At 44.6% G+C, this 12899-nt stretch overlaps 1 protein-coding gene across 1 annotated transcript in view; it reads left to right on the top strand.

The window, feature by feature from the left end:
* The window catches only part of HPS3 (HPS3 biogenesis of lysosomal organelles complex 2 subunit 1), an 807901-nt gene that overhangs the window by 611716 nt on the left and 183286 nt on the right, over positions 1-12899 (top strand). Inside the window, exon 14 of the mRNA XM_069618362.1 lies at positions 8857-8958. Coding sequence (XP_069474463.1) covers positions 8857-8958 — 102 coding nt within the window. The remainder of the gene's footprint in view (positions 1-8856; positions 8959-12899) is intronic.

A 12899-nucleotide genomic window follows, 5' to 3' on the forward strand; every position in this document is an offset into this window, starting at 1 on the left:
TTCAGTTACACAGCCAGTCTCCTCCAAGAAACCAATATATAATCCAATCTGGGCGCCGAGTGGTGTACTGCTGAGTTAAATGTGTAACTCCTATCTAGTAGATGACGATCCCTCCACATATCCACCAGTTAACCAGTGATGGATATCTGCTGAATCTTAAGCGTGGCCCTTGAGACGGGTCTAGTACCCCCACCCGCCCCCCTGATCTATCCAGGTCAGGATTCATGACTGCTGCATTGAAATCCCCTGCCCATATAACAATATTGGCCGGATATTTCCGCAGATGAGTTTCAATAAACTCCAAAGTGTCAAGGGAATCGGTGTAAGGGCCATAATAATTTATAAATGTGACTCCCTGGCCTTCTACCACCCCAGAGAGAAGCAGCGCCCTCCCCTCTGTGTTCCTCACCAGGTCAGAGAAGCGAAACCCTAATGTTCCCTGTATAGCTATGCAGACACCATTAGAGTAATGTGAGAAAGACGAGAAATACCTATGGCAGCAGCAAGATTTGGCTAATTTAGCTTCATCTGACGGGCAGAGGTGGGTCTCCTGCAAAAAGGCGACATCTACCTGGTGCCTTTGCATATACAGTAACACCTTCCTAGTTTTGGAGGGACAATTAAGGCCTCAACATTCCAAGTCATACATATTCCAAGTCATACATTTAACCCCCCCCTACAAGCCATGAAAATCCCTAAAGACCATCTTTAAAGCAGGTTTACTAGTGGTGCTTGTTTGCTCCATAGGCCATGTGGAACCATAGGGCGATTAGTATAGTCACCCCTACTGGCTCCTGCTGTGCCAAGGATATTAGTAGGCAGATTACCAAAATTCATACTGAGCCATTATATCCAGCTGTCTGAGCAATCAACAAAAGTCCTGCTGTTTGAACAATCAACAACAAAAAAACAAATTCAACATACCCAACCTCACGCCCGCCTCCCCGACCCCCACAAGCAACACCAACATGTCTGTTGAAACCCCACCCTATTGACCAACCTTAGGCTGAGGGTATACGTTCCACCATCAGCCACTCCCTCCTGAACTACTCCTGGAGGAGTTTGAGCCTGCAAACGATGAATCCAAAAAGTCTGCAGCCTCTTCTGGTGTATGAAAGAGCATTGCCTTGCTTTGTATTCTACCCGGAGATTGGTGGGAAAAGGCATGGGATACTTGAAGCCTTTCTCTTGCAGCTGCCGCTTGATGTCCAAAAAGGTTTTCCTGGAGGCTTGGGCCTTGTTAGAGAAGTCCGGGAACAGGCACATCGTATCACCTTTGAATGTAAGGACTCCATGTTCCCGAGATCGATGCTGGGCAAAATCCCTGTCCCGGTAATTAAGTAGCCGAGCAATAATGGGTCATGCCAGAGCTGCAGGAACAGGCTTTCTTCCACTAGGGATACAATGAGCCCTCTCAACAACAAATGATAATAAAAAGCCATTCTGGCCTAACGTATCAGGAAGGATAGTTTCCACAAAGAGTTCCATAGGTTTGGAAGTGTCCGATTCTGATATTCCAATCATCCGAAGATTGTTCCTACAGGAACGTGATTCAAGGTCGTCTTGCTTCTCAGGCACATTTTGAAATGCCTTCCGCAGCTTGGCTGTTTCTCTTGAGGCTGCCAAGGATTCATCCTCCACAGTGGACGAGCGCTTTTCAGTTTCATTCAACATGTCACGATGTTTAAGTCTGACCTGCACATGATCCACTTTGCAGGTCAGGGTATCTAATTTAGTGTCTAGAGCCTGAATTCTAGTCTGTATTTGGGCAAACATATCCTTGATAATCCTGCATGTCTTCAGGTGAGCTCTTGGGAGCAGGTCTCAGAGCTTCAGCTGTCTCCAATCATGACGCCCTCGTCGCCTTACTGTGGGCTGATGACGCAAATTGCAGCTTGGTCTGTCGCCGTTCTAGCTTATCCATAGCACAACGTGCTAGATATGGATGAATTCAGCCACTTATCTCACCAAATCTTCAGGTTGAGACCACAGAATGAATAAGCAGCAATGGGCAAAGATCCACCAGCCCTATGTAGGGGAATCCTCCCCTTACGTCAGGACTGGCAAATGTTCTGTGACCCTGTGAAGCAACTACAGTCAGCCCCCATTTATGAGCTCCAGGCCTCAGTTTGCAGATATAATTTACAACCCCAAGATGAAGTTGTGTGCAGGTATTCCAGGGCAAAGGATGATATCCAGCAATGCAAAGTATGGAGGGAACCCCTGCAGTACCCAGCGCATAGGAGAGCAGAAACGCCAGGATATGAAAAGTACACCAGACATTGCTGTGCACCCGCTCCGGCAGGCTGCGATGCCTGACTAAACCTTCCAGAGCCACCTGGTAATGCCAAGCTGCGAGCAGCCATGGAGGACTCCAGTAAATGCTCCCAGCATGCCTCCACTCCAGACAACCACTGCTCCAGCACCAGAGGGCTGCACAGCGAGTCCCGCCTCGCTCTCCAAGGCGCTTCGTGTTTGTGGAGGTCCCACTTGACTCTGGTGTAATCCAAGGCTTAAATGAGCAGCGTTGCCAGCAGCAACTGTATGCAGGCCCTGCCGGGCTGATGATCAAGACACAGGCTTCCTGGTGATCAAATCAGGAGCATCTGGAAAACTATGGTGGCGTCAGTCATTGGGGCGAGGCATCCGCCGACCCGTGTAAGATACTGCTGACATGCTTCTAGTGTCCCCAGCCCCTGCGGTACGGCTCACACGTGCGGTTCGTGGATGAAAAAGCTGGAAGAAGCATTCAGCAGAGGGCGAGCAGCACGGGCAGGCACCGGCAACAGCCTCTGTCAGAGCTGTATAAGAGCTCAAATTGTGCTCTGCATGTTCGCACCCGCAGTAGGCAATGACTTTGGCAGTTTGCCTCAGGACTATAGGATAAAGACCAGATAGATGAGGGCAGAATGGAAGCTCACACCAAGGCGGATATTCTGGCTGGGCTCTTGAGCGCCCACCTCAGTGATATTCGTGTTTTGCTGGTCCCCCACAATTGCATTTCTCCCTTGCTATACATCGGGGTCTAAATATTGCTCAGCTTTTCTTCTCCTGGATTGATGGGACTTGGACCCAGCATTGGGTCACTTATTTAGGGTCTCTACTGGTGTTCCCTGGGGGCAGCTGCATTCTTCTTTATACTTAAAAAAACTCAACCTTTATCTGAGTTCTGCTTTCATGCACAGACATCTTTCCTCTCATTGACTATCCATTCACTGCAGATTCTGTTACCTCACAGGACAAAGGAACATCACTGTTTTGGGTCTGTTAACTGTCATTTGGTTACCCATAGCCCATTCTAGCCCAACTCAGAATTTACACTTCCTTCTTATCAGCAAGCCACTCACACCTTTCCTTTCTGATTCCCCACCTACCCTATCCCTCTCTTGGGCTGCACCCTTTCTTCATTGTCTTCACTTGCCTATTTCTTCTACCATCCATCATGTTTCTTGATTTCACTCCATTCCTCCTTATTTAGCTTATCTTCTGCACCAGTCTCCGTCCTCCCCATCTTCCTTCTTCCCTCCTTCCCCCACACCCTGCTTCCATGCTTCCAGGATCTCCAGCCTCATCTATCCCCCCTCGCATACTGCTCAACAGCTGCTCCTCTCTCCCACGTCCTGTCACTCTTTCACTTGGCCTCTGGAATGCACAATCTTTCTACAAGTCTTCCTACATCACTGACCACTTTGACTCTTATCACCCTCAACAGAAACCTGAATCTGCCCTCTTGCTACACTTGTAGATCTCCACACCGACTCTGCTACCTTCTCAGATTCTCCAAGATCTATTGAAAAAGATGGTGGTGTGGGGCTCCTTATCAATAAGACCCTCAGCACTGCCCCTCTACCCCTTCTGACAACTCCTCTTTGGAATAGGCCACTATTCAACTCCTCCCTCCGACACCTGTCACTGTACTGGCTCTCTATCAACACTCTGGTTCCCTCCACTGCTTGTTCCTTGATGTGACTCTTCTCCTTGAGTCACTTCCTACCAGCATCCCCATTGACGTGCTGAGGTACCGTATCCTTGCCAAGTTCTCTGAAGCCACCTGCCTTGAGCATAAATCCCTCTTTCTGACCACGCCCAGCCCACCGACTCTGGCGGGAACTCTTGACCATGTCTTTCTCGCTAATTCACTATTCTCATCTTGAACATCTTGGTTTTTCCACCTTCTGCTCCTTATCTCCCTTCTTTAATGACTAAGAGATAATCAGACAGGACTCTCTTGGGCCCCTACCTTAATGCTGTGAAGATCTTACTCTTGTCTCTTTCCCCTATTCATGCTTCTTCTATTGACCATGCTTTCTCTGACTTGCACTATGCACTTATGACTCCATTTGGCCAACAATATCCTACCCACACATTCACACCTTGCCATCCTCAGCCTTTCATCACCTGAAATTCAGATCCTTAAAACAAACATGTGCTGTGACCTACAATGCTGGTGCAAGTTACGGACACCTTCCCTACTCCTAGCCTACAAAATTCCCTTGCTGTCCTAACCCCTCCACTGGACACTGCCAAATCCTCCAATTCAGTAAACCTAATTCCTCTCCCTTTGCAATCACACCTGTGAACTTTCATCTACCTCCGATCTTTGCTCACACCTCCAGAGCCAATATCCATCCCCTCCTCCCTTTGTGCTAAGGACTTTCCTCACTACATTTCCTCTAAAATCTCTAACATTCGGGACACTCTCACAGTCCTTTTCCTCTCTCCCTCCCCAACCCTCCTTCTGTCGGCACCTCTCCCCCTACCTCTTCTATTCTTTACTACTTTGCCCCTACCTCTCCTATTTAATTAGCAGGCATCCTTCGCAGTGCCACTCCATCTTGCACTACTATCGACCCTTTTGTTTTCCAAATGGTCCAAGATTTAACCTCAATCCCTTGTTCGTATCTCTGAGTTCTTTAACCTCTCTCTCCCAGTTGGACTCGTCCCCCTCCTTCATTCTGCAAATGTCTTACCCATATTGAGAAACCCTCTTCAGACCCAAACATACCAGTAAACTATCGCCCAGTTTCTCTTCTTCCCCATTATTTAAAAGTCCTCGAGTGGGTGGTCTTTAACTGGATCACTAAGTACCTCAAGGAGAATGGCCTTGGAGATCTACTTCAATCTGGCTTCCGTAGTAAACACTCCACCAAGACTGCACTCATGAATGTCTCCACATTTCTCTCTAATGGTCACCACTACACACTCTCTTCTATACTCAACCTGTTTGACACTATCGACCACTCCTCTCTACAGGACCTGGGGTTTGCAAATCTGCTGTTGCCTGGATTTCCTCCTACCTGGAAGGTTCATCCTTTAAAATCTCTTGAAACTTGCAACCCTCTAACCCCATCCCTCTCCCTGTCGGCGTCCCCCAAGGATCAGTCCTTCGACCTCTGCTTTTAACTCTCTATAAATCTTCTCTAGCAAGACATATCTCATCCTTTGTCTTTCAAAATCACCCTTTTGCTGATGACACTCAAACATTTTTTGTACTTTCTCTCCATCACCCCAACCATCTCGGAAGAGATTACAAAGTGTCTCACTGCAATTCATCACTGGATGGCTATCCGCTGCCTCATGCTGAATGCTTTAAAAATGGATGACCTCTTTCTCCCGGCTTCTAATGTCAACCCTCCCTTCCCCTTTCCTCTCTTATCTCGTTCCCATTTGACTTTCTTGCTCCCTCATGCAAGGCTCGCAATCTTGGGGTCCTCTTTCATAGCGAGCTACCACTGACTGCAACAATTCATCACTATCACTGGCTCTGCCACTCGAATGAACCTCTTCATCATTCAGAAAATTCATCCTTTCCAAACTAACCACTCTACAAAAACTCTAATGTCCACTCTTTAGCTTAGAAAATTGGACTACTATTCAAGCCTACTCATTGGCCTTCCTCTCTACTCTTTCCTCCCTCCAGACAAAGTCCTCCACATTTGTACCTGCACTCTCTACAACCTACCCAGATCCTCCCACATTTCTGCCTATGCCATTTGGCTCTCCATACACAACTGCTCTCTTTCAAGTTCCTTCTCCTAATCTATAAACTGGTCAATAGTCCAGCTCCTCGGTACCTGTCTCACTGTATCTCAGTTTACTCACCCTGTCGTCCGTCAATCCTCCTATGCACTTAACTTACAGTTCCAATCCCTCCCTGTGCCTCTTTTTCTCCCATCTTGCCCCGCTCCCCTGTAACCAGCTACCCATAACGGTCAAAGCTAGCCCAACCTTGATCACTTCAAAGCTTAGCATAAACTTCACTTACTTGCTTAAGAGGTTGTTCCCCCTGCCTTCTCCGGTACATGACCCCACCACTACATCCAGTGATGCTTAATAATGTAATTTTGTATATTGAATTAGTACTTCTCTTTATTTTGGAGTACTTGCCCGCTTAGGTTAATGCTACCTTTATTAGTCACCTGTTTTCTTACATACATTTTGTTTCTGTTTGTTTTGTACCTGGTATATTTCCAAATTGTTTACACCCATATAAACTGGCACACTACTTGTTCTCATCTTTATGCTATTGTAACGTCTCCCTTTGTGGCAATGCTTCCGCCATCTGTAAATTAATACTGTGGGGATGAACTTGGGACTAAGCTTGGCTTTTCATAATACTGCAGGTCAGCCTACAGACTTTGTCCTGTTATTTCATAAGGCATAAGGGGGTGCTTTTTACAACATTAGAGCTCCTAGACAGTGACATTAGTACTTACCTGATCGTTGACATTTTCTAGAATCCTTGGAGTTCTCCATCAAGCTCTGGATTTTAGTCACTTCCTCTGATTTATGAGGGATTTTTAAATCTATGTATTTCACGTCTGGTTTAGGATTTGCAGCATATCAAGGAGTGTGGATGTGTTTTCCCTCCTTGGAGTGTAATACTGTCTGTCTAAAATATATACTAGACTTTTGCAGCCCTCCTCGCTGTGTTGGACATTATTTCCTTATTTACTACCTCTAAGTGTTATCACTGCTTTGTGTCCATATGTATTATGAATAATACTTTTATTTAGAGTGCAGCAGGAAACCACTGATTAGATTCTGTGTAGCACCCTTGATCCCGACTATGGCAATACATCCTGTGTCTTTTATTGTCTATTGGACTGCCCTCTACTTTCTACACTGCTATAAGACTTTATGTATAGTGTCTTCCACCAGAAAGGAAGCTTGCATTTTTGTGTAAAGAATAAGTCAAGTCTTAACTGACAATGTACTTGCTGTGCAGTGTTATGTTTCACCTGAGTACCTATTTTCCCCAACAAAGATATTATATGTGTGACCGTGTAATAAAAGTGTACATTGTTCAGTAAATCAGTGTGATGTAATGTTTTGTGGTGATTATTAGGAATACTTTTATTTTCCTCACTCCAGAAGCTAAGCCTGGTTGCTGTGCTACAACTTCCTTTGGAGAGTCAGGTATTTACTTTGGGGTGACATAGAGTTCTATCATTAGATTAGATGGTTACATTATCTTCAACAGAGGAGTGTGCAAAAATCTCCCCAACACTGAGTGGTGGAGATCCTCCAACAAACACTCGGTGTGTGTCCCTCAGCAATTATCCTGCACACAGCCAATTCCTCGCTATGACAGCTCAGACAACCCACTCCAGCTATCAGCCAGAGGTAATCCAATAAGGTTCTTTGATTAGTAGCCCCCACAACTGCCAGGCACTCTTGAGCACATTTTAGGGCCCCTGCACATCCACAGCTTGACTTAACATAATCTCATTACCCTACTAGTAACTGTCTCCATAAAATCTCTGCTAGTCAATAAGGAAAGCTCCCATCCCTTCTTTTCATTCCATTTTCTTTTGGTCAAAACTTTTAAAAACTATAAATTCATCTCAATGATCACTATCCCTTACCTTTCTGTTTACATTTTCCTTTATGTGAGTTAACTGTACATTTTTGTCACCCTAACCTTTCCCACTCTCCTTGATTCCTTGCAGACCACAGTCTGGCTGCCACCCTGGGTGGTTTTGCCAGTTGGTCTCTACATGGACAAGGCTCAGTGCTTCTAAGACCACTACACCGGTGACGATTGCAGTATAAAAGACTAATAACATAACATACATCTGCAAAGGGGCAGAGTCCTATTATGCTCTTCAACCACCCCAACAAATGTATATCTGAAATAACACCTGTGAATAGTCCTAATTGCTACATCGAAATGGTCATCTGGAACATCAGACAAATGCCACCATTTACTATTCTGCCCCTTATGTAAGAGAAACTGAAAAAGGTAGTTGATGCCCTTATTTCATATTTTACATTCTGAATGGTAACAATTGCTTTAAAACTGTTTATGCTTGAAAGTTAGTATATGCCATGCAGTTTCGAATTATCATCATGCCCTATGGAGACTGATAGGTAAACAATTTGTTTAGCAAAATGTTTTACATTAACTAAATTGTATGTTGAATGTAGGACATATGTGCTGTTTGTTAATGTTCTTTGTGTTTGCCCTATTTTAAAAAGTATGAGGCTAAAAGTATGTACTGGATTATCCTATTTTATGTTTTGCTATGAAGAATTCATGTATTTAATTAACTGAATTGTACGCACTATTATATTTTGAAATGTTTCTGTTGTATTTATGTTGTTTTTATGGATATGTTCTTATCAAAAAAAGTATAACAGTGTATGTTTTTAAATTATACAAATGGTAAAATGTATTCTTTTTGTATTATTTAACATGAGACAGTAATGTTTAGAATCATTTCTTTTAAAGTATTTTTCTCTAAACGCAAGTATTTGTACCTGCAAGCTACTAAGAGTGTTTAGTGTGATTTACAGTTTACTTAAACATGTTTCTTTCAGAGTTTTTTTTTAATGAAGATTTGTCTGTTTCAGATTAATTCATGCAGCCATTTTGGCTTAATTTACCCTTGGATAACTTTGATGCCACTTGAATCATTACCAGAAACATATAGTATGGGACTTGCCAAACTACAGGTATTTGTCAAGTAATAACCAGAAGCATTTTCTATTTTCTTTTTTTTTGTAGTCACCCATGTGTAGCATCCAGTATGGTGTGCGCATTATTGATTAAAAAAGTTCCTGCTAAAAGTGTTTTTGGGGGCCATTAAGTAACAGAGCATACACATTTTATGACACGTTACTATCATAAAAGCTAATTAGTTCCACCAACGCCTGAGTGGCATGCACCCCACACGATTTGAAGTGCAAAAATGGTTTGCTAAAAAGCCTTTCTAGTGTCTGTCATATCCTTTCCAATTGCGTTCTTTTACCAGATGTAATGAAGTCTTGCCTATCCTTGGGGACTGACAATGGAGTGGCCAAAGGGGAGAGGGGCCCCTACAAGCTTGTGCATTCCGAATCTGGAGAGTGTTTATGGGCATCCCACACCATGCTCACTCAGTTATCACACAAAGATTTGGTTGTCACAGGGGCAATCACACATCAACTGACATTGGAAACAACCAGTCATTAAGGAGGGTCGAAGACGGACACATGTGGGGCAGTCCTGCTTGTAAGGGTGCCGAAGAAGGAAGCTGGCACAATGGTGGCTTGGTGGTGATTATAGACTTTTATTTGTGCACAAAAAAACCCTCACTATCTCCATCTTTTTAGAGTGGTTTCCCTCCCTCAAAACCAATAGTAAAGGGTCTGTCCAAATGTCTGCCAAATCAAACTCCATTGTCCTGTGTCAACCTACTGTTATCCATCACACTACAACTAAAGGATAATCTAACAGAAATGTCCTTTAGGAGAAAGTCTCTCTTTTCTTGATGCTCGGATTGTGTTTAAAAGAATGTTCTCTTGCAACAAGAATGCCAGGGGGAATTTCTCCCTTCCCCTGGCTTGCGGGTTTCACACAGCCTTTATGCAATTGAACATCTATGAGAATGGATCCCTTCTCCTGGTATAGATCTATACAGCTTCTAACAAAGCCAGGGGGAATGGCTCACTTTGCCTGGCGTCTAAAAAGTTATTTCTCACAATCTTCAGCTTGATGTACAGTTTGCCACTCTGTTTTGGTGTTAACAAAGTCCCAGATCCTTCTTTGTTGATGACTGGGCTTAGTGCCACCCTTGCGACAAGGAAGTTCTCCTTGCTTGCTCAGTTCCCTTCTGTTGGTGTCCCAGACAGGGATGTGGTTTGGCGGTCGCCAGGGGTTGCAACTGCGACCCCTGGGGAGGCGCAGTTGCAACCCCTGGGGATTCCCTTGTAACCTCAACTTTTTTTCCACAAAAATAAATAGAATATTCTGTTGAAGCGGGGGCCCTCTGCAATGTGTGTGGTCCTGCTACAACAGGTCTAGTGGGTCCCTGGCCCAGTGCTCACCCATTAGGGTGAAGGCTGAGCCGGGTAGGTGCTCAGTGAGGGTTGGCGCTGACCATGACCTGTGGCACATGTCACATGCCATGTTCGGCTCCAATCGCTTGTCCCTCAGCTTCCTGACAGCTCACACACATTAACCAGTAAGCTCTTGCAGCTTCCTGGTTCCTGTTTGTGAGCAGCACGGAGGAGCCGAGTGTGGCCTGGAAGGACAGACCAAAGCTGCAAGAAAAAGGTAAGAAGGCTTTTAAAAGAAATGTGTACATGATGTGAAGTGTGTTTTTGAATATACTGGGTGGGTGGGTGGATGTGTGCGCCTCTGTAGAGAATGGAAGGAGTGGATATAAGAGAAAGTGTGAGTGATTGGTGGGTGAATGAGAAGTGATGTGATGTGTGTTTTTGAATATGGTGGGTGGGTGTGTGCCTGTGTAGAGAATGCTATGTGTGTCTGAGTGACTGGTGAGTGAATGACAAGTGATGTGATGTGTGTTTTTTAATGTTCTAGGTGAGTGGGCGAGTGCCTGTTTTATGGAAGGCATGGTATCAAACAGTGAATATAGAGACAAGTGATCACAGTTCAATGGGCGTTTATTGAATTTCAATTGAAAAATGCCTATCTAATCCTAAATCTAAAGATGGGAGCAAGCCACAACCATCAAATTATAATAACGTATTCCTAGTAGTCTGGTCAAAATAAAAGGGTCTATACTAATAAACCTTTTGCCAATCCATACTTCTAAATACAAATAGCGTGGGAAATAATGTTATGCAAAAGAAAAGTGTTCAAGAAACGATATGTCAGGATAGGTGAGCCGTTAGCGTCCCTTCCACATGTTTTCAGCGCGGGCAAGGCAGCACACTTGAGCTTAGCACATACTCTGATTTTTCCAGCATGAGCATGCAGTTCAAAATCTCTGGTCGGGACCTTCTGTGCCAAAGTCTATTTGCCATTCAAAGAGCCTCATTATGAGTATGGCGGTAATTCAGCGGTAAATCCACAGAAAACAAATTACTGTTACAGCTACTTGGTCAGACAGAATTTCCGCCTGATTACAAGTGGTAGCGGTGTAAATCCCCATTTATTTTGGGTCCATTGGACCCAATAGGTTTTTTTGTGGAATTACTGGCAGGGTTATTCCGCCAATTCTGCTGATATTTTTGGAGTTTAGTGGAAAGATCTACCTCCAGGGTTTTGCTGGAGGTAAATCCTCCACTCAACACCAAAACTCATAATTTGGCATAGTGGTAAAATTGGAGGTAACCTAGTTACCTCCAATTTTACCACTTACCGCCATACTCGTATTGAGGTCCAAACTCACTTATTTCAGTTGACCTGATGCAACAAACAAACATTCAAAGTTCCTTCCTCTTCAGGATTCTCATATGCACAACTTCTCTGGTGATTCACTATTCACCCCGGGTCTCCTCTGTCGGGCTCAGAACCACTTTAACACAAAACCTTCAATTAGTCTCCATCCTCCTGGCTCGCACCAAATGTATCTCTTTTCCAAACTATCTTTAGTGTATCAAAATCAAGGACTTTCGACTGTGCATACGATTTTGACCTGACCTGTTGCAGGACCACTTCAAATCATAATTCTTGATTATCTTCTTAATATAGCCCTTTAACTTTCACTTCTGTACTTCTCAGCTGGATACCTTACAGAGACCTTCTATTGTGCACACACGCTGTGCCGGACCACTCTGTCAAAGGTATTGTATTAAAGTCTCTTGTTCAAACACTCATCAGCAGTTCAACTTTACTTCAACTTTAGTTGCGTCTTTTATCATATGCGTTTTAACAATGTTCATTCCAGCACTCGCCATACAGTGTTGCTTCTTGCAACCTTGGCTTCAATACAAACCAGTCTTTTATCGGTTTCCATAACTCACCGGCTGTGTTGATTTCACTAACGCTACTTTGGTCTTGGAGCCAAGGACGGTACCATGGCGCCTGCTGCTTCTCCCCGTCTTGATTAGTGACTCGGAAGGCCCCCGGGTATCTCCAACACACAATAGAGGATTCTTCAGCCTTGTTTGCTGATCTTATACTTTCCAATCTTGAGGGCTCTTGAAAATAACGGTTTCCTGTTGGAAAGGTCAAGGGAACTTCCCTACTTGTGATCCCATCCTGGTTTGCCGTCTTTCTTCTCTCGTTCAGCTGCTGTCTTGAAATTGCTGTTTCCTCGTGTGCTTTACCTCGCTCAGCGTGTGCTTTTGTGCTCTACCTTTTATCCGTGTGGGGAAACTTAATGGAAGTCAGGTGTGAGTGATGGTCAGTAATTGCCTGACTTCGCCTGACTATTTTATTGGGACAAGTCAGACATACTGCTCGGGTGTTAGTCTGTTTTCTCCTAGAGCGGGCTGCCCATGTGAAAGCGTTTGTGTAGGAAGTGGGGTGGGTAGAGTTCCTACATATCCTATCTGAAAGGGTGGGGTAAAGGTTTTACAGGGAAGGGCATACTGTGTCTCGCCATCTGGTGCCCCACTCCCAATGCCCAAAGATCCCTCACCCAGGTGATCCTCCCGCACTTGTCCACCCCCAGGAACTGGATCCAAAAGCGATGGCCGTGTCCTGGCCACCTCGATGACCG

This window comes from Ambystoma mexicanum, chromosome 10, assembly GCF_040938575.1.
Source record: "Ambystoma mexicanum isolate Mex_15411 chromosome 10, UKY_AmexF1_1, whole genome shotgun sequence".
Lineage (NCBI taxonomy): Eukaryota > Metazoa > Chordata > Amphibia > Caudata > Ambystomatidae > Ambystoma > Ambystoma mexicanum.